The sequence below is a fragment of the Staurois parvus genome, unplaced genomic scaffold (assembly GCF_062004578.1).
Source record: "Staurois parvus isolate SC_StPar_1 unplaced genomic scaffold, SC_StPar_1.0 ptg000090l, whole genome shotgun sequence".
Classification (NCBI taxonomy): domain Eukaryota; kingdom Metazoa; phylum Chordata; class Amphibia; order Anura; family Ranidae; genus Staurois; species Staurois parvus.
In genome coordinates, this window is record NW_028317886.1 from 18,258,612 (window position 1) to 18,285,869 (window position 27,258).

The 27,258-nt window shown below is 40.9% G+C and overlaps 1 protein-coding gene across 1 annotated transcript in view; it reads left to right on the forward strand.

Annotated features, from left to right (window-relative positions):
* GATB (glutamyl-tRNA amidotransferase subunit B) overlaps positions 1-22,937 on the forward strand; it is a 201,046-nt gene extending 178,109 nt beyond the window's left edge. Inside the window, exons 12-13 of the mRNA XM_089670459.1 lie at positions 19,647-19,778; positions 22,752-22,937. Coding sequence (XP_089526585.1) covers positions 19,647-19,778; positions 22,752-22,880 — 261 coding nt within the window. The 3' untranslated portion in view covers positions 22,881-22,937. The remainder of the gene's footprint in view (positions 1-19,646; positions 19,779-22,751) is intronic.
* The last annotated feature ends 4,321 nt before the right edge of the window (positions 22,938-27,258 follow it).

Here is a 27,258-nt window from a genome sequence, read left to right on the forward strand (position 1 = left end):
GGTATAAACTGCTATTTTAAAATTGGGAAAGCATCTGATCACACCGATCTTGGTGTGATCAGATGTTTTAAGGGCAGAGGAGGGAGCTAGAGTCTAATAGACCCCAGATTTCTCAGAAATGAATACCTGCCTAGTGCTATCACAGGGGATATTTTTATTCTCTGTGATAACAATAAAAGTGATCCAAAAAAATAAAAGGTACAGTGTAAAAATAATTTTAAAAAAATCAAAATAAATAATAAAAAATTAATTCATCCCCACCCCCATACCCGTGCTCGCGCGCAAAGGCAAACACAAGCGGTGTCCCATGGCGGTATGTAAACAGAGATTGCATCATGCATGTGAGGTATCACTGTGAACGTCAGATCGAGGGCAGTAATTCTACAACTAGACCTCCTGTGTAAATCTAAAGTTGTTACATGTAACAGAATCTAATATATAGGTGAGCGCTGGCGATATTTGGGGAGCAGCTAGCACACAAGGTGAAGGTAATAATCCCCTACAATAGTATATATAAGAAAGTACAGCGCTAATATATATATATATATATATATATATATATCTATATATATATTGCGGAATGGTAAAGTGCAACACATAAAAGTGCAAAAAACATTTGTAAATGCGAAATCTAAAAAGCAACAATATGGTAAGGTGCATCATGAATGTAATGAGCTGAGTGAAACAGTAAAGTGCATCAAGTAAAAGCATGAAAATATCATCTAAACGGCTCAAAAAGCAAATGCCAAACAATAAAGTGTACCACGGGCAGAATCTAAATACAATAATGACCGTGGTGATCCGTGAAGTAAAGTGCAGTAGTAAATGATGTTACAATAAACACATAAAATCTGAGATATATAAATAGGATAAAACTCTACATCAATGTCCGTGATCAAACGTGCTATTTATATAGTCAAATATCCATAAATGGAAGCAATTGTCCGTGAAACCATAAGGTGCAGTATAATTAAGGTGCAGAGTGCAAATGTGCTGATGATCACATAAAAGAATCCTCCACTTCTCTCAGATGTACTCACCAGATGAAAACTGGTAACAGGCAATCAAGCATTAAACATCTGAGAATGGAAGGTGGCCAAAGGGTTAAACCGGACCAAATTTGTCCTGGGCACTCGGATGAGAAGTCAGCCCTTGTCCTAGAGGGAATAGCTCAACACAGGAGCCAATAAAGTTGCATATAGTGTAGTATTTAGTAGAACATTAAAAAGTATTCACGTGGAGACAGAAATCAAAAAGCATTAAAAGTGTACAAAGATGGCCATCGCTGCACAAATACTGTGTGACAAAAAATTTCAACACCCACTCTTTTATTCTCTAGGGCCTCTGCTTTAAAAAAAATATATACTGTTTGGGGGTTCAAAGTAATTTTCTAGCAAAAAAAAACAGTTTTTTCAAGTAAACAAAAAGTGTCACAAAAGCCTTGTTCTTCAAGTGGTTAGAAAGGTGGGTGATGTCTGGCATAAGCTTCTAATGTGGGCCCTGAAATGCCAGTATAGTAGAAGCACCCCTTACCAAATGACCCATTTTTGGAAAGTAGAAACTCCGAGGTATTTGCTAAGAGGCATGGTGAGTATTTTGCAGCTCTCATTTGTTGGCACAAGTTTTTGGAAAGAAAGAAAACCTTGGGGTGTCTACTTTCCAAAAAAGGGTCATTTGAAGGGTTTTTGTACTGCTTTGGCATTTTAGCACCTCAAGAAATGTGATAGGCAGTCAGAAAGTAAAAGCTGCATAAATTCCAGTACATATACAGTGCTCAGCATAAATGAGTACACCCCAACAGATTGTCAGTAGACCTTTGCTTTCCTTTCATCAACGTTTTCTATGGGACACTCTACTACAAAACACTCCCACAGATGCGAGCCATTGATTGCAAACAAGATTTGTTAATTTGCACACACAAAAAAGTATTTTTCCTAACAAATTAATTCAAGACCATGTTGCAAAAATGAATACACCCCAATGAAAGTCTTCAGAGCAAAGCTAAATTTTAGCCAACAAAATCCTTATTAACAAGAATTCAACTACAGGTGAGTCTAATTATTCATTAAACAGGTGTCCAGCAAACGGTTATAAAAGGGCGTTACTTAACAAAGATAATCCCTTCCCATTTTATGCTGTCAGCAATGGCACCACAAGGAAGAGAACTGTCACAAGACCTGAGAAAGAAAATAATTTCTTTACACAAGAAAGGTGAAGGCTACAAGAAGATCAGCAAAGCTTTACTTATCTGTCAGAATACTGTAGCAAAAGTGATACAAGAATTTAACACAGATGGAACTGCAACCATCTCACAGAGATATCCTAGCCGTCCATGGAAGTTAACACCTCGACAGGTGCACCTTCTGATGAGAAGGGTTGAAGAAAATTGCCATTCAAGTTCACTGCAGTTAGCTAAAAAAGTAGGAAGCCAAACTGGGGTGTTTGTTTCCCGTGACATAATATGACGTACACTGCAGAGGAATGGCATGCATGGGTGTCATCCACGAAGGAAGCCTCTCCTAAAGCCCATGCACAAAAAAGCCAGCCTATAATTTGCCAGGGCCCATGCTGAAAAAGAAGAAGATTACTGGGATGCTGTACTGTGGAGTGATGAAACCAAGATAAATGTTTTTGGAACTGATGGCTTCAAAACTGTATGGCATCGCAAAAGGTGAGGAGTACAAACAAAAATGCATGGTGCCTACAGTGAAACATGGTGGTAGCAGTGTCCTTCTGTGAAGCTGCATGAGTGCTGCTGGTGTTGGGGAGCGGCATTTCATTGATGGTATGATGAATTCAGAGATGTACTGCTCTATATTGAAAGAGAAGATGCCACCATCACTCCATTCCCTTGGTTGTCGTGCACTTTTCCAACATGGCAGTGATCCAAAACACACATCTGTTGCATTTCTGAAGAAGAACAAGATGAAAGTGATTCAGTGGCCAAGTGTGCCTCCTGATCTGAACCCAATCGAACACTAATGGAGAATTCTGGAGAGACAAGTTGAGCATCATTCTCCTTCCAGCATCCAGGCTCTAAAAGTGGTTGTTCTTGAAGAATGGAAAAAGATAGATGTTGCGATATGTCACCAACTTGTTTATTGCATGCCTAGAAGACTTGGTGCTCTCCTTACATATCATGGAGGTCATACAAAATACTAGATGTAGTAGTTTTTGTTGTGGGGTGTATTCATTTTTGCATCAACTAATTTGAGTAAAACTGAAGATTTTGTAATCTAAGTTACATTATTAACCTTACTTTCATGTAATGAGCTAAACAAATGTTCTATAAAGCTCAGTTTTGTCAAAATTTTAGAAATTGTCCTTGTGTTCATTGAGATATTGATTAACCACTTGCGCTCCAGAGGATTTACCCCTCTTCCTGAGCAGGCCATTTTTTGCATTACTGCACTGTTACTTTAACTGACAATTGCATGGTCATGCAACGCTGCACCCAAATTAAATTTACGTCCTTTTTTCCCCACAAATAGAGCTTTCTTTCAGTGGTATTTGATCGCCTGTGCGGTTTTTATTTTTTGCGCTATAAAAAAAAATAATAAAGACTGACAATTTTGAAAAAAAAACAATATTTTTTACTTTTTGCTATTAAACATGTAGAGTAAAAAAATTTCAAAAATCTAATTTCGCCATAAAGTTAGGCCAAAATGTATTCTGCCACGTCTTTGCTAAAAAAAAATCCCAATATGTGTAAATTAATTGGTTTATGTGAAAGTTATAGCATTTACAAACTGTGGTATATATGCTGGGATTTGTTTTGTTATTTTCGATTTTCACTAGTAATGGCGGCGATTAGCGACTTATAGCGGGACTGCGGCAGGCATTCTGACACTGTGGGGAACTGACTTGGTGTCACTAACATCACCAGTGACACCAATACAGTGATCAGTGCTAATAAAAAGCACTGACACTGTAATAATGGCACTGAGCAGGAAGAGGTTAACATGTGGGACTATCCAAGGGTTAACTGTGTGCTGTTTTACAGTGTGCTGTGTATGTGTGTGCACCTCACTCTATGCACACTGCTATGCATAGAGTCAGGGGACAGAACTGTTTTGTTTACTTACAGTTCTCTCCCTCTGTCGGTAATCACCGGCCGGGACCCGGTGATTGACAGCTGAGGCCGCGAATAGGGTAGAGCACGCCCCCTACCCGGAAATACAAAATCATGTATATTGACACAATTTTGCAGACCCCTGCAGCCCTGTAGCAGTATAAATGCTATAGGGCAGCAGGAAAGCAGTTAAAATCTTACTTTTCAAAAGGGGTGTACTCATTTATGCTGAGCACTGCACCATAGTTTGTAGACGCTATAACTTTCACACACACCAATTAATATACCGTATTTTTCGCTCCATAAGACGCACCTGACCATAAGACACACTTAGGTTTTAGAGGCAGAAAACAGGAAAAAAAATTCTGAACTAATGGACTGCAGACATAGTACAGGAGATGACCAGAGACTGCGGACAGCACAGGGATGACCAGAGACTGCGGACAGCACAGGGATGACCAGAGACTGCAGACAGCACAGGGATGACCAGAGACTGCGGACAGCACAGGGTTGACCAGAGACTGCGGACAGTACAGGGATGACCAGAGACTGCGGACAGTACAGGAGATGACTGCTGACCTTTGGGGAGGGGGGGGGAGCAGGTACCTGAATTTGACAGGTACCCGCTCTTACTTCCACGGAGTTGTTCTTTGATCTTACCTGTTCCTCTATCCAGCCGCGCGCTGTCTTCCCGGCTTCTGTAGTGTCAGCGCTCGGCATGACAGCCGGGTGCCCAGTGCGCATGAGCGAGAAGCACTTGCGCTTTGTGATTGGTCCGGCGGCTTCTGGAATCTGTCATGTGTCCCAGATACCACCTTACCATTCACAAAAAGCACCGCTTCTTGCGCATGCGCACTTGGCACCCGGCTGTCAAGCCCAGTGCCCACACTACAGAAGCCGGGAAGACAGCTGGCCGCTGGATAGAGGAACAGGTAAAGTCAAAGAACAACTCCGCGGAAGTAAGAGCGGGTACCTGTCAAATTCAGGTACCCGCTCCCCACCTCCCCAAAGGTCAGCAGTCATCTCCATAAGGTCCCGCTGCAGAGCTGAGCGGCCGGCCCGGTATTCTGACATGGCGGTGGTGGAAATACCGGACCGGCCGCTCCATATTCGCTCCATAAGACGCACTGACATTTTCCCCCCTTTTTGGGGGGGGGGGGGGGGAGTGCGTCTTATGGAGCTAAAAATACGGTACATGTATTGGGATTTTTTTTTACCGAAGACATATAGCAGAATACACTTTGGCCTAAATTATATAAAAAATAAAAAACACATTGGTGATCAAATACCACCAAAAGAAAGCTCTATTTGTGTGAAAAAAAAGCCATACTTTTTTTTTTGCTGGGTACAGCATTGCATGACCACGCAATTAACAGTTGAAATAGCGCAGTGACGATAAGCAAAAAATGGCCTGGTCATTAAGGGGGGTAAATCTTCTGGAGGGCACATAGTTAACAATGCTAAACATACAGTAATGCAATGTAAACATAAAAGGAACATAAGCACTTTACATCAATAGGGAAACAAAATATTAAATGTAACTGCTCAAAGCTTTTATAAACTTGGAGCTTTTTTTTTCATCTTTATACTCACAAATAAGAGGCTTTCTTTAGGTGAAAGTGGCAATAAGGGAAAACAAAGCAGAGCTTCATTTGAATCCTGTGATGCATAGTGCAAACAGGGCCATGGAGGAGGGGGTACCACCAGTCATCCTGTACGGGGCTCAGGCAAGCTAGATGAACTGGGTGTGGGCAGGGAGGGTGCTCAGCATGGCGGGGGGGATGGGGGATTACTGGAATCGATCCCCTGTATGCAGCAGCTGAAAGCGGGATTCTTCTCCTCTCCCTCCTGCTGGCTTTCAGCTGCTGCAGAGAGGTCCATACAGGTAATCGGTTTTAATAATTGCCCCCTGCCCACTCATCACCTTCACTGTGCACCATACGTTTCCCCCTGCTGCCCAGGCCCCCTTGAGTGCCTATACCCCCGCAGTGCTGCTGGCTTCCCACTGGCAGCTGCTAGCTTCCCACTGGCAGCTGCTAGCACAGAATGGGAGCTTTCAGGATGGAGAGTGGGGGAAGAGTCCAGTAAATATGTCACATTTACCAGCCCCTTCCTTTCGTGAATGAAAACAATTTGTGATTGGTACTGATCACTCACTGTATTCATTCATATCTAAAGCATAGGAAGTTGTGTTTTTTTTTTTGGGGGGGGGGCCTGTCAAGTTGGCTGTATGGGGCCCCATGGTTTCTAACAGCAGCCCTGAGTGCAAAGGTCAGTGGTGTGACACAGAAAGAATATTGACTTACAGTGCACAATTCATCTGATTCAGATGCCCTCTTTCTCTCCTGGTGGTGGTAGTGATGGGGGGGTGCAATCATGTTGTGTTTATGTACCATGTAGGTGAAGCTTCCAACAGCATCGTGCCTCCTTTAGGTTCTGCGCTTTTAAAATTGTAAATGTAGCCAATAGTAGCTCTGCAGCCTTCCTCCTATAGCAGCTGAGGCGGGGTGGAGGAAGCTGCAGGTGGCCGTGGAGAGGCCCAAATAGTAAAGTGGGCTGACAGCCCCTTATTCTCCTCTTCCACAGCTGCAGCTACAGAGCAGGGAGAGAGGCGAGGACTGTCAACAGTAGTTACCACTGCTGAAGCACTGGACTTTCTTAATGTTTCCCTCCCATATTCTTTATTAGTGCTGCCAGCCGTGCCTGCCCCCCCCCCCCCTTCCGAAGTGGCACCTGGGAACACTCGCCCCCACGTTGTTTCCACTCGCCTGCTCGCATTTGGCGAGTGGAAATAACTAGGGAGTGAGTGTTTTGAGGCTTGCTATACAGGTCCAGGGCAGTGATCCCCAGCTGGGCAGTTGAATCCCTAAATGCCCTTGTAGCAGAGCCCACCATGATGGGTGAAGATTGACCCCGCCTCAGAGGGTGCTGCAGCATGGAATGATGAGTGCACTGGCTGTATCACCCTTTTGTCTTATCTCTCTCTCACTTAAGGAAGTATAAGATAAAATGTTTATTGTGGCCTTTAATAGTTTTATGTTGTTTATTTTCACTGTAACAGCTTCTCAGCCACCCACCCCAAGTGTCCAGAAGGCTCAGAGTGCCAAAAATGCAGGAGAAAGAGATATTTTCCTGGCATTAGTGGATATAATAGATGCTTGTCTATACCTTACAATCTATCTTGCGGTGGAGGATCATCACCTTCAGTTTGTGGCTCTGACACTCAGCCTGTCCACTCCTTGCAGAGTGTTCATCAAGGGTCCTGGCTCACTGGACTCTTGCGTTCCTTTAGTATTCCTGTTATAGGTCACCTGATTGACCTTCTTCTGAGGGAGCAATCTGCTTCACTTCTAGAGACCAATATATCTGTTATGGTGCACATTTTGGTGAGGTTTGGATGGGTTTTGTATTTACAGTAGTCAGCCTTAATCCCAATTCAAAGATAGAAATATTTGGGTCTGACCCTGGATACCATCCAGGAGAAAGTGATCATATTTCTGGAAAAGTGTCTTGCTCTGGGAACTTAGGTGGACTTGATTAGATGCTATCAAACCATCAATATGCCTTTGCATAAGGGTTATGTGTAAGATGGTAGCCTTCTTGAGGTAGTGTCCTCGTCCAGTGTCTTTTCGGGCCCCTCCAATGGAATCTCTCGATAGCTTGAGAAATGAAGGCACAGTCATTGGATTCTCCAATGATGTTACTCCCCAGCACGAGACTGTCTCTGGACTGGAGGACACTGGAGATGGGAAATCATTTCTCCCTTTATCCTGGTGTGTCCTAATGACAGACTCCAGCCTGCTGGGCTGAGGTTGTGTTGTGGATAATCTCTCAATTCAGGGAACTTGCTCACCACAGGAGCGGTCATTGTCTGGAATCTAGAGCGATTTGCCTTCCCTGCTACATTGGTCAGTGTAGCTGCAGGGCCTGCCTGTAAGTCAGACAGTGCCATGGCACTGGCATACATAAATCATCAAGGAGACACCAACAGTCAGGCTGCCAAGAGGAAGTTGACCTCATACTGTGTCTGGAGAAACTCCATGTTTCAGCACTGTCCGCATGCCAGGCACAGATAATTGGCAGGTGTATTTTCTCAGCCATCAGCAACTGTCTCCGGGAGTGGGCTGTTCTCCCAGAGGTGTTTGAGGAGCTCTACCAATGAAGAGGCACCCTAATGTGGTTCTTGTGATGTCCATGTTCAGTGTGAAGCTGGACACATTTGTCTTGAAGTAAAAACCTCAAGTATTCACAGTAGATGCTGTGATAACACTGTGGGACTAGATCTTCCTAATCTGTGCCTTCCCGCTGTTGCAGCTTGTACCTCATCTGCTTTGAAGAATTCAAGTGGAAGGGATTCTGGTGATTCTGATTACCCAGCTTGGCTCCAGGGAACTTGGTACTCCAACATTGAGAACATGTCAGCGGACTACCTTTGAACCCTTTCGGATCATCTCAACCTCCTGAAACAAGGTCTGATCTTCCATCCTGCTTCATAGTTGCAGGCTTTAATGGCATTGTTGTTGAAGCCCCAGTCTTTAGAGACAAGGGAGACTTTGATTCGGGCATTCCAACCCTACTGAAATCTTTGAAGGTGACTTGAAGGAAAATTTACTTGGGAATCTTATTTTGTTTGTAGTGAGGCTAATGGATTTCATTCTTGCAAGTATGTAACGGCCACATCCTGGATTTGCTGCAGTTTAGAGTTAGTCTGGGATTGGGACAAGGGTCAGATTTCCATTTTGGCAGGCCTCTTTCAGAAACATATGAATTCAGATTCCCTGGTTCATGCCGTTGTACTAGGTATCAAGCATATTTTTCCACTGGTTAAGACACTATTGACTCCATGGGACATCAACTTAGTACTTTCTGTATTGCAGAAATTGCTGTTTGATCCTATCCAAAATATTTCTTTAGGCCTTATTTATCACATGATTATTTTTTTGGTTGCCATTACTTTGGTTCACAGCATTTTGGAATTGACTGGTCTTCCTGTGAAGAACTTTTCCTGGTTTTTCAGTGACAAGGTGGTCCTACAGCCCCAGCTGTCCTTTTTTCCTAAGATAGTTTCTTTGTTCCATCTCAACCATAACATTGCATTTCCTTTTTTTTTTGTCTAAGCCTCAGATGCAGAGGAGTACCTTGGATGTGGTTTGTGCTATCAGGCATTACCTGAAGTCTGTTACTGCAATTCTCCAGTCTGTTTCTTTGTTTGTTCTTCCTGCATGCCCAAGAAAAGATCACATAGTTTCTCTCAAAAATCCAAAACAAAACAAAGTTCCTGTTGTAGAGAGTTGTCAAAAGAACAGATGGAAGATTTTTCCTCACCCCTTGCTCTGGTGACATATTTTTTATTTCCCCTAACTTTCTGTCTCTGTGACAATGGTCACCAATACAAATAGTTGAATTTCTCCAGTGGGGACACAGACAATAAAAACAAAAAAGGGTCTAATGCATTCATGCTCTAAAACTAAAAAATATTTTTTTTAAAGTATTTTAATAGGTTTCTTTTACATGGATGAATACACACAGACAGGAAGATTCAATGTATAGGTGGTTGTGGACATCTCTGGTCGCTCAGCCTGTTTAAAGCAGTGATAGGAGCTAATATATCTATGATGACAAGGGGATGAGGGACACCACTAGATCAACAGTTGGAGAGGAATTTCAATCGCCTCAGCCTGGGACTCCTCCTAAGCCATGCCCCTCCGATGAATTTCACCCCACCCACTGTAGCTTAATCATAGAGGACCTCTATGACTAAGCCCAGTAGGTGATGCAAAATGTATCAGAGGGACATGGGTTAGGAGTTCAAGGCTGGGGCCATTCACATTCCTCTTTACCTGTTGAGCTAGTGGTGTGCGATGCCTCTCATCCCCTCAAGCTTCACTGCTTTCTGCATCAAGCAAAAAACAGCCTGCACCCTGCTGTGAGACACCAGATTCTTTATTAGCAGAGCACCTTGAGCGGCACTATAAGTAGTTACAAGGTATGTGAATGACAGGAGCCATCTGTTTAAAGCAATGATCCTGGTTGCACACAGATGCATCCAGGGACAGACATCTGACCCTAACTGCAGGTAACTACTCAATGTACATGCAAAGATCAGCAGACAATGGTGGCTCCAGTCAACCTGTCATTGCTTTTTACAATTTGAGTGGCTATGGCTACCCACAATCATCATTCAGCCCATTTGCAAGAGTATGATTTTTGCTTCTGTCCGTGCTTGCCTGCGTGTATTCATCTGTGTGAAGGAGGCCTAATAAACCTGATCATATAATTTAGTGACATGATAATTTATCAATAATTATTGGTACCCCTTGAAGGTTAAAGGCATTTTAGTGATCTTGCAGGCAGGCAGATTTATTCTAATTAGTATAATGGATGTCTTCAGTCTTTTAATCAGTGACTCAGGTTGATTGAATAAAAAGTCCTCACTAAGTAATGTGTCTTGGTGTGCAGTACAGTGAACATGTGTAACAAGAGAATGAAAGGCAGAGAGTTGTTTCAGAAGGTAATAGACCAGTATGATGAAGTCTCCAAAACTATCTGCAAAGAGCATCATGTTATCAAGAAATTAAAGGTCCATAGAACGGTGGCCAACCTCCCGGAACATGGCCACCAAAAGAAAGTGGACCCCAAATCAAACAGAAGAATAATCTAAATGGTGGAAAAAGAACCCAGAAAATAATCAAAACAGATCCTGACTGATCCCCACATCAAGGTGCAATATCAGTCATACCACTTGTCAGTCTCTGAATGAAAGTCGCCTTTATGGTAGAAGACCCAGAAAGAGTTCTGAAAAATAAAAGCCGGACTGGAGTTTGCAAAATGCAAGGGGGCTAGTTGTAACATGTTGTCCTAAAAGAATACCCTTTGGACAGAGAAAGCAAAATTAGGGCTTTTTTGTAGGTCACAACATCTCTGTTCGCAAGAAAAAAAAATCATCATGAAACATGTAAGAGGCTCCAAAATGTTATCGGGGTTAATCTGTTTGCTGTGACACCTGAAAAGAGCTAACGAAAGAGCTGAAACTTGCAGCTGGTAGAAGGAACTCATTAAATCTAAGACAACTGGAGCAGTTTATTCAAGAACAGTCGCCAGTTAGATAAAAATGTAGAAGAATTATTCAGAGCTTCAGAAAGTGCTTGATTGCAGGTATTGCCTCAAAAAGGTATCCTATATTGCCAAAAGTACCAGGGCGCTTGCCTTTACACGCACATGAACGTTAATGGCATCCCAGTCTTAGTTCATAGGGTTCAATATTGAGTTGGCCAACCCTTTGAAACTATAACAGTTTCAACTCTTCTGGGAAGGCTGTCCACAAAGTTTAGAAGTGTGTCTATGGGAATGTTTGACCATTCTTCCAAAAACGCATTTGTAAGGCCAGGCACTGATGTCAGACAAGAAGGCCTGGCTCGCAGTCTCCACTCTAATTAATCCCAAGGGTGTTCTAACGGGTTGAGGCCAGGACTCTGTGTAAGCCAGTCAAGTTCCTCCACCCCAAACTCACTTATCCATGTCTTTATGGACCTTGCTTTGTGTACTAGTGCGCAGTCATGTTGGAACAGGAAGGGGCCATCCCCAAACTGTACCCATAAAGTTGGGAGCATGAAATTGTCCAAAATATCTTGGTATGCTGATGCTTTAAAAGTTCCCTTCACTGGAACTAAGGGGCCAAGCCCAACCCCTGAAAAACAACCCCACACCTTAATCGTCCCTCCACCAAATTGTACACTTGGCACAATGTAGTCAGGCAAGTACCGTTTTCCTGGCAACTACCAAACCCAGACACTTCCATCAGATTGTCAGACAGAGAAGTGTGATTCATCACTCCAGGGAACACGTCTCCACTGCTCTAGAGTCCAGTTTTAGCGTGCTTTACACCACTGCATCTGACGCTTTGCACTTGGTGATGTAAGGCTTGGCTCCAGCTGCTCTGCCATGGAAACCCATTCCACGAACCTCTCTACACACTCTTGTACTACTCTGAAGGCCACATGAAGTTTTGAGGTCTTTTGTTATTGACTCTGCAGACAGTTGGTGACTTCTGCTCACTGTGTGCTTCAGCATGTGCTGACCCCGCTCTGTCATTTTATGTGGCCTTACACGTCATGGCTGAGTTGCTGTTGTTCCCAGGAATATTTAGTAGAAAGGAAATTTCATGGATAGACTTATTTCACAGGTGGGAACCTATCACGAGACCACGCTTGAATTCACTGAGCTGCTGAGAGCGACCCATTCTTTCACAAATATTTGTAGAAGTAGGCTGCATGCCTATTTGTTTGATTTTATACACCTGTGGCCATTGAGGTGATTGGAACACCTGAATCCAATGATTTGGAGGGGTGTCCCAATACTTTTGGCATTATAGTGTATATTCCCAAATATTAGATTGGGGTACCAATGATTATGTCAAAGCCATTTTCATTTTGTTATTTACAAGAATATGTGAATTTGTTTTGTTATTGGCCAAATTAGGCCTTTCCCCCTGTTTACACCTAGTAATCTGGCCAATAACACATCTCCTATGTTAGAGTGCCCCCATTCTGAATGAAGGAGCACAGGGGCACATTTGGTCAGCAGCATTGTCACTCTGAGAAGAGGGCAGTGTCAGATGTACTAGCAGATTTAAATACACTAACAATTTTAAGCCAAACTAAAGCTACCACGTTATAAACAGTTACAGTAAATAGTTTTTTGTACTTTTGAGATAAAAGTTTTACATAATTTAAATAACATTGATCTTTGTAAGCACCCCTGGTTTGTCTGATCCCTGTAACTGATACATGTGTAAGAGAACTTCTTTTGAAAACAACAGATTTATTGGCCAGATCACCAGATGACAATAGAAGAAAGAAAGTCTAAAAAAGAAAACAAATGCAGCCATCACTTCTAAGAATTATATATACAATATAATAAGTATTTGCTTTTGGGTTTAATATCTCTTTAGCTCAACTTTAAAAAGACACATTTTTAATTTTGCAGTAATTGGTGTCTTTGATCTTTTTTAAGTGCAAATTTACCTGAGCAATACATTTCATAAAAATTAAGTATATGTATACCTGACAATTACTGAAAAAAGACATCGGCAGAGATGAAAACATTACTAAGAGAGCAGAGACAACGTGGCCTGTGATATACCATATGTGAAAAGAGAAACAATGCAAATGCCCAGAATCTTACATTAAAATAATAATTTCTACTAGGTACAGTACTGTGTTAGTACATATTGTCTCAAAATAAATGCAAACTGCATACCCGAACAAATATGATTACTGCACTGATGCTGCGCTGTGATTAAAGAGGCACTTTTGAACCCTCTAGCTACAGGATCACTGTAAAAGGCCGAAAATATAATCCCCAGTATTCACAACTAAATGAGCAAGTCTTGGTTGGAACAGAGTTTTTATCTGTCCTCTTTAGCAACTTTGTTGCTGCTAAGTTATTGCCAGTGACAGGATTGCAAGAGTGCCATGGCCCTATAGCTAAAAGCATGATTTTGGAAGCTACATTCTCTGCTTTTTTGTCTTATATGGTTGTGCTGAGAGAATTGCAGAGCTGAGCTACCGTTGTTTTGATTGTAACAATTCTAATTAATCAGAGATTAATTTTGACAGACGTGTGTCAAAAATGGGAGTAGATCCAGAAATACTGGCAACTGAAGTTATATGCACATTTATAAAATTGTTTAAAAAAACATTTTTAACCTTTTTTCTTTCTTTTTTTTTTTTTTTTTGTATATACTGTCAGCAGAGTAGTTCAGTGTCACCATATTAACACTGTACTACTCTGGGAGGTGATCAGGGATATATACTCATTTATTTATTTTTTTTACACTTTGCTGTTACAGTGATGATCACTGTAACAGCAATGTCTTGAATTGATATGAATGGGTTACATTCATAACAGCTGTGATTACTTGTGATCTGTGATTGGCTACAGCTAAGCACATCGTACAGGGTGCTGTCAGTGTCCCAGATACTCATGTGATCACTGTGGGCCAACCGCAGCATCACTGTATAGGAAACACAGCTGTTATGAATGAGACTCAGAAGGTTTTACCCCCAGCTGTAATGAATGAGACCTCCAGAAGGTTTTACTCCCTTCATGACCAGGGCATTTTTTTTGCTATTCATCACTGTGCTATTTTAACTGGAAATTGCTCAGTCATGCAACACTGTACCCAAATGAAATTTATATAATTTTTTTCAAAAACGGAGCTTTTTTGGTGGTATTTAATCACCAATGAGTTTTTTTATTTTTTGTTATATAAATGAAAATATACCAAACATTTTGAAAAAAGAAAAAACACTTTTTTATAGTTTCTGTTATACAATTTAGCAAATATTCTTCCTTCATAAATTTAGGCCAAAATGTAATCTGCTACATTTCTTTTGTAAAAATAAACCAAATCAGTGTATATTATTTAATCCATGTGAAAATTATAGTCTACAAACTGTGGTGTATATATATTTGAAAACTGATCAGTCCTGATATACTGGCTTCCTATCTCATTTCTTGAGGCCCTAAAATGCCACAACAGTACAAATAACCCCCAAATTACCCCTTTGAAAATGGACAGTTCGAGGTATTTAAAAGGAGGCATGGGGAGTTTTTTGAAGTTGTAATTTTTTATCACAATTGTTTGGAAAACATACTGTCACCAGTGCAGCGTCATCATATGACTGTGACTGGTGTGGCAGTGATTAGCATATAAAAAAAAACCACGATTACAATAATTTTTTATTCCATTTTTTAACAATTTTTTACTTTTTTTTGTCTTTTTGTTAGTCTTTTTTTACATACTGTCATCAGAGTAGTTCAATGTCACAATAGTGACACTGTATTACTCTGGGGGGTGATTAGGCCTTTAATTCATGACTCATTGTTTACTATTGTCAATCTGTGATTGGCCCACAGCTATCACCTTGTACAGGATCACTGGTGACCAATCACTGCATCACAATAGTAAGCAAGTTGTCATGAATGAAAGCCCTTCATGATGTATTGCTTACATGTTATCATGTGATCAATATGATTGGTCGTAGTGATCATATGATACCACAGCCACTTACAGTGGCCAGGTACCAAGCACAGTGATCTGTTCACAGGATTGCGCCTTGGGGAAGCTGCCCACCAGCAGTACATTTACTATTGGTGGTCGGCAAGTAGTTAAGCTGGGCCTGCTGTTGTTATTATCAGTGATCTTTTCTTTTGAAAACATTTATGCTTAAAGTTCAATCTAGATAAATTATTTTGTATCCTGTTTGTTTTTGCACACATGACAGTTGTGTCTAGCTTCAAGTATCTCCAGGTGGTTTTGCTGCAGTTATATAAGGTGAAATTACTTTTTAACAAAAATATGCTAAAAATAGTGTAATATTTATTGCAATATATTGCTTAAGTATCAGCTGTATTTTTTATGTGATAATTCATATAATTTCTTCTCCCTAAGTCGGTCGTGCTGAAGTGGTAGGGGTTTTTTTTGGCTTTTATTTTGCTTGAGGTAAATATGTTATTTAATTGCTGAGATCAGTGATACATGCTGCAATTATAGTCTTCTTGTTGAGATCAGACATTATATTAGCTGAATGATGAATATGCATCCCAAATAATAAGACTTTGTGTTACAATCTGTTTTACAGCATTTGGAGAACAAGTATAATGAGTCATTAATAAGTCTAATACAATTCTAGCTTTACATCATTTGGAAAATGAAGTCACGCCAGCTGAGGGAAAGGTGATAAGTCAAAGCCAACAAAACGAGTACATACTTTATAATAATTTTAAATAAACAGAACATTAAAAATAAATTTAGGGAGGCCATATTTGCTCCGGAGTGCAAATAGCTATGCACTGTGCTATCACCAATTAGGAAAATCTATAGTGAGGGACATACTGGACAACTCAGGAAATGCTAACACATCTCTTCACAGATGTCTTACTGGAGACAGCAGGAATTCTCAACATGTTCAACCTGTTAAGCTTTGCTGTGCCCACTGTAGGTTAATTGTAATATTTATTTTCTATTTCTTTTCCTTCCTTCCTGTTCCTAATTTTTCTTTAAAAAATAGAAGCTCACATTACACACGTTACGAATATTATGGGTGCACCTGCTGGCACAATCCTCTTCCTGAAGACTCACATGGGAGTATACCCACCTGAGGGGCGAATATTGTCATAAATGTGGTTTCTGCATTGGCATTCTCCAATGTAACAGTGTTCGTTCAGATCATGGTAACCTATCCTTTTTGGATGATTTTCCTGAACCTTTAGATGTCAGTGCTGAAGCTGACTCATTGCTTGGAGTATTTACAGGTTTTCACTCAGTCAGGGTTCTTTCTTCTACAAGAAAAATGTCTGAGTCTCTGCTTCCATGGTTGGGCTCTGGAGTCCAGGAGATGCTTAACTCTCTGCTTTTGAATGAGAGTTCTGGGCTTGATTGGGGCCTCCTTTGAGTCAGCCACATATGCTCAATTTGCTGTTGCAACTCAACATTCTGGCTGCATGGGACAAGAGAGTAGGGTCTTTGGACTGAGCGATTCACCTGACACCCAGTAACACCAGCCTGGTGGCTCATGATTCTGGCCTTGAAATCAGGAAAATCCTTTCTTCCACTAGTCTCGAAGATTCTCTCAACAGATGCTGTGGTGTAGTCTTGGGCACCCCTTTTGGTACAAGGTTGCACTTTTCCTGTTTGCATACTGGAGCTCCAAATGATTTGGCTGATTTTGTAACACTAGACCTCTCAACTGCACAGTCATCTGCAAACCTGGTAAGAGGCCAGTCATGTATAAATACATGACTATGCCGGCACTTGCTGCCCCTGCCACAGTAAGTGTTCTGTGGCGGGGCGACAAGTGTTTAATTATCCACTCCTTTTACTGTTTGTCCATAAAACTGAAGTGTAATGGGAGTGGGAGAGGTTATTCCTGGCTGACAAACAGCTTTTTGTTTTCCTAGTATCAAATTCTCCTGCAGGCGGCAGTATAGTGATGTTGTCTCAGAACTCCTTATGATCAGTTGTTCAAAAATAGTGTTTACGCAGGCTCTTTTATAACAGGCAACAGGAAGACACAGCTGACATTTAGTTCTGTAAATATATAGGAACAGTAGATGGCCCCTGCTTCAATGACTCCTCATAATAATGTGTTTTAGTATTCTATATTTCTACCATGCTTACTGTATGCCAGATTTCTTTACACTGTGCTGGCTAACCTGTTTAGAGGAAATCTGACATTTAGATGAGAGGTGACGAATTTTTCATTTTAGTTCTAGCAGATCTCCCTTCTTCATAACTGATGTGTGTTTAGCTGTCTCTGCGGAAAGTCATTAGACAAGCGAATGAGAAAGACGATCTGAAATCAATATGTACCAGATGAGTTTGGTCAGTTGAAATCAAGACTATTTCTCTGGAAGGAAGAAACATTTGCAGTTCCCATTAGATGTTTTAAGAGAGCCTATCTTGAAGGAAATACCTCTCTTCTGACCCCTGCATTATGCATTTTGCAGGTTGGAAACAGAGTTGGAAACCTACAGACTACAACCCACAACCTACCTACTTGTACCTTGTAAATATTGATAGTGAAGGCAAAACATGGGCAAATGCATAATGTTTCATCTCATGATTGCTTCCATGTGTTATAATTCAATGGATATGGATAATAAATGGTTGTGTGCATGGGTGCCAGTAATTCTTTTCTATGTAGAACAGAGAAGTACAATAAACCTTTCCGCATATATTATATGGAAAGCTGACCCAGCCTCTCACAGTGCTCCTAGAGAATCCAAAAGTTGAAGAACCAACTCGATTAATGGATGTTATAGGGATGGCAAAGGAATATATTATCTCTATATATCGAAGGCATTAAGGCCTGATTTATGTTTTTTGGCCGTTATAAATGTTGGTATTAGTAATAAATAGACCACTTCATGGAACATTTAATTGTGAAAAGTCATATCTTTTAATGATACATAAGTGTAAAACCACAGCCCTACAGGGAAATCTGACATGTTTCAGCCCAAAATGGCCTTAGTTATAACTCAGTAATGTTTGGTCTCTAAGACTTATGGCCAGGATTTTTCCTCCTTCAAGGTTGCCTTTCACTACGTCTGATGGTAAACTATTTTGCTGCATGCAGCAGTTTGTAAGCACAGAGCTTGGGCTGCAGTATGAATGCCTCAGTAACTAATAGAGTTGTGCTTTAGTTCCTTCTCATCACTCCCTGAAATAGGGTTTCTCATAGGTTGCACCTAGTGATAACAAAGACAGGAGGGAAATCATGCTTTAGGGCTCATGTCCACTGCAGCTGCAAAACTGACATTCAGGAGCTGTTCAGCGTTTTTTTCAGCAGCCCCTGAACTCTCCCTAATGTTTTCCTGTGTGTCCATGTACACATCGTCATTAACAGTCATTTACAGGCAGTTGAGTTTACAGTCATTTTTTAAACGCACCAAAACTTATGTTCAGGAGTAGATTTTACCGGCGTTTCAAACGCTTAACGGTTAACCACTTTTATAAGCATTTGCGTTTAGAAGCGGTTTTTAGCTGTTCCATGTCCAGATGCTGTCCAGAGCCTTTTTTCATCATCAGAAATGCATGCAAAGCATTTTCCATGTATTCAAATGGACTTAGTACACCAGCGCAGTCAGTTTCAGGTTTCATGCAAAGGAAAAAATGGTAGAATGTGCTGCATTATGCTCATTATGGGATCCATAGTGAATAAAACCAGAAAATACAGGTAATCTCAACACATACTGCTCTCTCTGCTTCTGCTCTCTCTATTCCACTCAAAATGCCTGAGATAGTTAATTTTTTACTATTTTTCAGTGCATTCTGGGCATTTGGGAAGGTCTCCTGAGGTTATCTTTTAAAAACGCTTCTAAACGCAAACACGCATAAATGCGGTATGCAAACGTGGCTAAACAGACGTTTTTTAACCTCCGTTTTCCAGCACTCAGTTTCCATTGTTCAGAAGAGTTTTCCAAACGCCCCATGTACTTGAGCCCTTAGCATTATCCCACTCTACTTCTCCCACCTGCTGCCTTCTGCAATCCACTCTACTTTGTAGATCACAATGTCTCTTTTCAGTCTTCCCTATCTTTTTTCCTCATTGATTTAAATAATTGAACATGTGCTTAGTAATTGACTTACGCAGAAATATGTATATGCAGTGTACAAATGAGCTGATGGTGTTTTCATAGGTTTCTTCCATATTTAATAAGGCCAAAATGGGAACGAAAGGTAAATTACTGTTACATTGTTTCAGCTGCTGATCCCACAGAACTTTCTTACTTTTTGTTGTATTTAGTAATCTCCAGTTCAAGTTGACTGTATTTTGTTGATGCTAAAAGCAATTAAGACTTTTTTTCATTTAATCTGAAACTTAATTACGTTATCAAGCCTCTTCAGTCGTCTCATTAGTACAAGGGCAATTGTTAGATCATGCATTAGAAATACAGCAAAGTGGAAAATCTGCGATCTCATTTTAATCAAATAAGCATCAGTCAAAGAAAGCCCGGGAGAGAGGATTATGGCTTCATTTAAAGTCTGTTTTCATGTACTGGACTGCAGGTGTTCCAGGAGCTCTGCAAGGGAGTAAATAAGACCCCAACACAGTTCATGAAGGAGAAGAACCTAGGACTTCTTGATAGGAGACAGCTAGAGGACATCTGTCAAAAGATTTTGGATGACCACAGTATAGAGGTATTGAACCGTTATGTTTCATAAATGATTGCACTTTATTTCCAAAAAAGAAATATGTCTAGACAGAGAGATAAATCTAAAGAGTTCTTAATATATAATTGTGCTTATTCTGTAAGAAATGTACATGTCTGCAAAAGGTAAAGAGAACCTGTTGATATTATTGGTATAGTAAACGGTGCCTAATATTAAATGTACTGTATGTAGCATATAACTTTCTTTATTTGTATAATCCTCTGCATGAAAGAAACAAACAACCATGCAAATGAAGCTGACTGCTGGGAGATCTGGCTCCATTTTGATTCCATGGCTGTAAGGCTCAATACATTAAGCTACAGTGCCTTGAAACAGTATTTATACCCCTTGAAATTTTCCACATTTTGTCATGTTACAACTAAAAATGTAAATGTATTTTATTGGGATTTTATGTGATAGACCAACACAAAGTGGCACAAAATTGTAAAGTGGAAGGAAAATGATAAATGTTTTTTAACATTTTTTACAAATAAATATCTGAAAAGTGTGGTGTGCATTTTTATTCAGCCCCCTTTACTCTGATACCCCTAGCTAAAATCTAGTGGACCCAATCGCCTAATTAGTAAATAGAGTCCACCTGTGTGTAATTGAATCTCAGTATAAAAACAGCTGTTCTGTGAAGCCCTCAGAGGTTTGTTAGAGAACATTAGTGAACAAACAGCATCATGAAGGCCAAAGAACATACCAGACAGGTCAGAGATAAAGTTGTGGAGCAGTGTAAAGCAGGGTTAGGTTATAAAAAAATATCCCAAGCTTTGAACATCTCAAGCTTTGAACAGCACTGTTCAATCCAGTAGACAAAAAATGGAAAGAGTATGGCACCACCTAAACTGACAGGCTGGACAAGGAGAGCATTAATCAGAGAAGCAGCCAAGAGGCCCTTGGTAACTTTGGAAATGCAGAGATCCACAGTTCATGTGGGAGAATCTGTCCACAGGACAACTATTAGTTCTGCACTCCACAAATTTGGCCTTTATGGAAGAGTGGCAAGAAGAAAGCCATTGTTGAAAGAAAGGCATAGGAAGTCCAGTTTGCAGTTTGCGAGAAGCCATGTGGGGGACACAGCAAATATGGAAGAATGTGCTCTGGTCAGATGAGACCAAAATTGAACTTTTGGCCTAAAAACAAAACACTATGTGTGGCAGAAAACTAACACTGCACCACCGTGAAACATGGTGGTGGCAGCATCATGTTGTGGGGATGCTTTTCTTCAGCATGGACAAGGAAACTGGTCAGAGTTGATGGGAAGATGGATGGAGCCAAATACAGGGCAATCTTAAAAAAAAAACCTGTTAGAGTCTGCAAAAAACTTGAAACTGGGGTAGAGGTTCACCTTCCAGCAGGACAACGACCCTAAACATACAGCCAGAGCTACAATGGAATGGTTTAGATCAAAGCATATTCATGTGTTAGAATGGCCCAGTCAAAATCCAGACCTAAATCCAACTGAGAATCTGTGGCAAGACTTGAAAGTTGCTGTTGAGAGACACTCTCCATCCAATCTGACAGAGCTTGAGCTATTTTGCAAAGACGAATGGGCAAAAATCTCACTCTCTAGATGTGCAAATATGGTAGAGACATACCCAAAAAGACTTGCAGCTGTAATTGCAGCAAAAGGTGGTTCTACAAAGTATTGACTCAGGGGGCTGAATACAAATGCACAGCACACTTTTCAGATATTTATTTGTAAAAAAGTTTGAAAACCATTTATCATTTTCCTTCCACTTCAGAATTATGTGCCACTTTGTGTTGGTCTATCACATAAAATCCTTTTAAAATACATTTACGTTTTTGGTTATAACATGACAAAATGTGGAAAATTACAAGGGGTATGAATACTTTTTCAAGGCACTGTATACAAGTAGTGACATCACCACCCCGTAAGCAGCATGGAACATACTCCCAAGAAGTTGACTTACTTAATGTGCTGCCAGTCAGGAATGTACAGAGTTATTCTTGGGCAGAGAGTGGCACAGAGGAGGTCATTGTACACGTAAATATACAGAACACTGGGAACTGTGTAACTATAAATCCAAGAGGTCGCTCCATTGGGCTTTTTCAGTAAAGCAGCAGGACATGCAGTGTATTAATCCATAGTAACCAATAAGTTTCACTTACCTATATTCAGATCAGTTAAGCAATGTTTTCAGATTACAGTGGTTTACTGCATTAATTTACTAAATAAGGGTAAATACGCTTGTTTTTGACTGTTCCATTAAATCAACCTACCCCCAGTCCTGATCTATCAGTTTTATAGTTGCAGCATACACATTCATTTTATAACAAATATATTATCAATACAAACAGTAATTAGTTTTACCAATCCAACATAAACTTATTTGAAAACTTTTTTTTTTTTTCATATTTTGAATGCTGCTTGCCTGCTGGCCATCTCTTTCATTAACTTCATGAATTCCTTACATGTTTTTAAATTTCTCCTCTGCTTTTTATTTTCAATTTCTGAGAACATTTACCATGGTACCTTGCTGACTGCAGGCAGTGATTCCTGTACTGACTCTGCCTTCTGAAACTCCTCCTCTCAGCACCTCTGTTGCTCAGAAGGCAGGCTCTGTGAATTCTGTGACACATCAGTGCCTACTCACAGGGCATAGTGAATATGTGCCACAGAATTCAAGGAAGTAAATGTGTATTTACAAACTTCAGGACTTCAGATTAATTTGAGTAGGCTAGAAATAATTAAAATACAATGTGAAATAAATATATAATTTTACTTTTTGACCATAGATTTGCTTATATTTTGGTTTGGCGACATTTCGCAGTATGTTTCATCATTTTAATTGGCATAGAATTCTGTGAATGAGTAGTAAACAAAAGTCTCAGAAGAAGGATCAATGTACAAAAAATATAAAAAATTGTGAAAATAAATTACACCCTGCTTTTTTCTGATTATCACTTTTGACTTTTTGTCCTTACTTCTAGATTGCTGCCATAAGACAAGGAAACCTTAAGGTTCTGAATAAGCTCATAGGCTTAGTTCAAAAGGCTTCAAAAGGACGGACGGACCCAGCTCTTGTGAAGACCATACTAGAGGAAAAAGTGCTATCTTAAATTAAAAACTAAGACTAAAGTCTAAATGTCAATAAATGGTGGATGCTGCTCTCTGAAGGACAGAAGCTGCTCTCTTCTTTGGTCCATTGCCCTATGTTTTCAAGTTTAAACACAGGCTTCACTTTACTTTCTACTGCTGCCTTCAGTGACAAGTAGCACCGAGCCTCTGTTTAACCCTTGGTACACCAGGGTTTGTGAGTATTGTTGAGGGGACTGCTAGCTCCTTCTCAAAGGTTCATACACCTTTTTATAGTAGCAACATGTCTGTTACCAAGCTGAGGAAGGATACCGTTGGATTGACCACTTCTGACATTGTTTGTAATAGTTGTAAGGCGGAGCTTGGTTCAGGAATGGAATGTGCAGAATGTACTTCAAACAAGTCTGAAAAGTCATTGTCAACAACTAGTTCTGCAATTTCCACTTTATTGGGAATTTCTCCCTCTACCTTTCTCACTAAGGCTATTTTGTTTCTGTTGTGGAAGGTTTCATGTCTCAGTTGGAGAAACTTGTTGCTCCTCCTGCTCACAAGGGTTAAAAAAAAACACCTGCAGTTTCATTCTATAGCAGCCTCTGATTAAAAGATTCCTAATATTTTTTTGGTCTGACAGAGACTCTGAAGGGGAGATTTACTAAAACTGGAGCACTCAGAATCTGGTGCAGCTGTGCATGGTAGCCAATCAACTTCTAACTTCAGCTTGTTCAATTTAGCTTTGACAATAAGCCCCGGTTCACATACTGTATATGCGGCCGTGCGGGCCACGTTTTGTGTGGGCAGGAGAGCCCATTCATTTGAATGGACGCCCGTGCCCTGTGACACACAGGGAAGAAGTCCCTCCACGTCTTCCGAAAATGCAGCCCGCACGGGAACCTCAGTTCCCAGTACGCTTCCGTTTTCCAGTGCGGGCGACGTGCTATTAGAACTAATGGCACGGCCCGCGGGTCCGCATTTCTCTGTGCGGGTGGTGCAGCTGCACAGATTTTCATGCGGATCCACAGCGGCACCACCTGCACAGATGTGAACCTAGCCTTAAACCTGAAAGCTGATTGGCTCTATGAAGAGCTGCATTCGATTTTGCGTGCTCCAGTTTTACTAAACCGCCTCTTGAGTCTCTTCCTTCCCTGGAAAATGATGTAGCCCCTTCCTGAAACAGTTTTGTTTTTAATTGAGGCTGTGTGTTCCACTTTAAATGTAGAGGATTCCATTGTTCCTTAATCTACTACATTTCCTAAACTTGGTGCTCATACAGCTGAACTTACTGCAGTACTAAATACTCCTGTGTTTTATCTCTGGTATCCCTTACTTTGGTTCAAATTTTCAGAGCAAAAATTCACACTATTGCATTCCGGAAATGTGCACACAATTGCATGCATTCCCGACACACAAGTTTAGCAGATGTACGGAGTGCTATTAATTCTTAACGGCACCACCATGCATTGGCAAAAAAACCCACATTTTCACACACAAAAACCGCATGGTGTGTGTGTCCTAATGAAATAAATGGGCTGCCCAACCTGCACAACACAGTCCGCATGAGTGTAAACCTGAGTGCTGGTCAGGGGATCCACAGGTTAAGTAGGGCTTGCTACAACTGCCCTTCATGGTCTTTGGACTTTGCTGGAGGAAACAAGTTGAGAAGGGTAAGAATGATCACTTACCTCAGATGCGGAAACATAAAGTTCAGCAATGAAAAATCATCACCTTCTTATCCTGCATCAAAACATTCCTTTAGGTCAGGTTACAGTTACTCACAAATCTTCCTCCACCTTTTCAACTTCTGGATCTTTCAGATGCCCATAGCAGTCCCAGACCTCAAAACCTGCAGCTAAATCCACTTCAGTTTGGTCTTCCCCACCAGCTCCACCTAAGGTGGGGGGACATCTGATTTGTATTGCTGAGATTTAGAAAGCTTGCATATCAGACACTTGGTTGTGGAAGGTCAGGTTACAAGATAAAATTTGGTCTTTTTTCTCCACGATTTTTATTTGCACCTCTCAGCATAGTTAGATAGACCTGTTTTCAGCTGTTCAAGGATTGTCTTATTAGGGAGTTGTTTTTCCTTTAACCGAAAGGTTTCAAGGTTTTTTACTCTAACTTGTTTACAGTCACAAACCCAAAAGAGGCCTCCATTTCATCCTGGATTTAAAGGAGCTCAACACTTTTGTACGTCCTCAAGCATGGAATCTATTTGTTCAGTTATTACCTCCCTTCAGTACAGAGACTGATCATCGACACAAGAAATGAGTTTGTGCACATACTTTTTATTCCAGGTTGCCAACATTTTCTTCATTTTGCTGTGAGCAAGCACTGCTATCAGTCTGTGGTTCTTACCTTCTGCCGTGCCTTGGCTCCAGTGTATTCACAAAGGTCCTCATTCCAGTTCTGGGGCTTCTTCATCTGAAAGGTATTGTAATTGTAATTGTCAGATACAGTCAGGTCCATAAATATTGGGACATCAACACAATTCTAACATTTTTGGCTCTATACACCACCACCACAATGGATTTGAAATGGAACGAACAAGATGTGCTTTAACTGCAGACCGTCAGCTTTAATTTGAGGGTATTTACAAATCAGGTGAACGGTGTAGGAATTACAACAGTTTGCATATGTGCCTCCCACTTGTTAAGGGACCAAAAGAAATGGGACAATTTGCTTCTCAGCTGTTCCATGGCCAGGTGTGTGTTATTCCCTCATTATCCCAATTACAATGAGCACATAAGAGGTCCAGAGTTCATTTTAAGTGTGCTATTTGGAATCTGTTTCTGTCAACTCTCAAGATGAGATCCAAAGAGCGGTCACTATAAGTGAAGCAAGCCATCATTAGGCTGAAAAAACAAAACAAACCCATCAGAGAGATAGCAAAAACATTAGGCGTGGCCAAAACAACTGTTTGGAACATTCTTAAAAAGAAGGAACGCACCGCTGAGCTCAGCAACACCAAAAGACCCGGAAGACCACGGAAAACAACTGTGGTGGATGACCGAAGAATTCTTTCCCTGGTGAAGAAATCACCCTTCGCAACAGTTGGCCAGATCAAGAACACTCTCCAGGAGGTAGGTGTATGTGTGTCAAAGTCAACAATCAAGAGAAGACTTCACCACAGTGAATACAGAGGGTTCACCACAAGATGTAAACCATTGGTGAGCCTCAAAAACAGGAAGGCCAGATTAGAGTTTGCCAAGCGACATCCAAAAAAGCCTTCACAGTTCTGGAACAACATCCTATGGACAAATGAGACCAAGATCAACTTGTACCAGAGTGATGGGAAGAGAAGCGTATGGAGAAGGAAAGGAACTGCTCATATGATCCTAAGCATAGCGCCTCATCAGTGAAGCATGGTGGTGGTAGTGTCATGGCGTGGGCATGTATGGCTGCCAATGGAACTGGTTCTCTTGTATTTATTGATGATGTGACTGCTGACAAAAGCAGCAGGATGAATTCTGAAGTGTTTCGTGCAATATTATCTGCTCATATTCAGCCAAATGCTTCAGAATTCATTGGACGCCGTTTTACAGTGCAGATGGACAATGACCCAAAGCATACTGCAAAAGCAACCAAAGAGTTTTTTAAGGGAAAGAAGTGGAATGTTATGCAATGGCCAAGTCAATCACCTGACCTGAATCCGATTGAGCATGCATTTCACTTGCTGAAGACAAAGGATTTGCAACCAAGTATTAAAAAGTGAAAGTTTGATTTATGATTATTATTCTGTCCCATTACTTTTGGTCCCTTAACAAGTGGGAGGCACATATGCAAACTGTTGTAATTCCTACACCGTTCACCTGATTTGGATATAAATACCCTCAAATTAAAGCTGACAGTCTGCAGTTAAAGCACATCTTGTTTGTTTCATTTCAAATCCATTGTGGTGGTGTATAGAGCCAAAAATGTTAGAATTGTGTCGATGTTCCAATATTTATGGACCTGACTGTAGTTGGACATTCTGCTGCTTTGCATACAGACCTCTCTGACCTTGGAGTCTAATGTGTCAGTTATGCTGTGAACCTTGGAGGACTTCAGATGGATCCTAAACATGAAGAAGTTGTCTCTAATTCCATTGCATCTCTTGGAATACTTGGGCCTTGTCATGGATACCTTTCAAGCCAAAGTCTTCCATTCCCAGGAGAAGCTGACAGAACTGCAGGGTCAGGTTTGACAACTTCAATTCCATTGTTTGTCTTCCCCACAGAGCTATATGCAAGCACTGGGATTTGTGGTATCCACCTTCAGGGTGGCTTCTTTTGCTCATATCCATTCCAGGATTTACATTGGAACATTCTCACAGCATGGGTAAAGTCCACTCTCTCTGGACAAAATGGTCAGAGTAACTGTACCAAGATGTCTCTGTCACAGTGGCTTCTGCCACTGCCTTGTCAA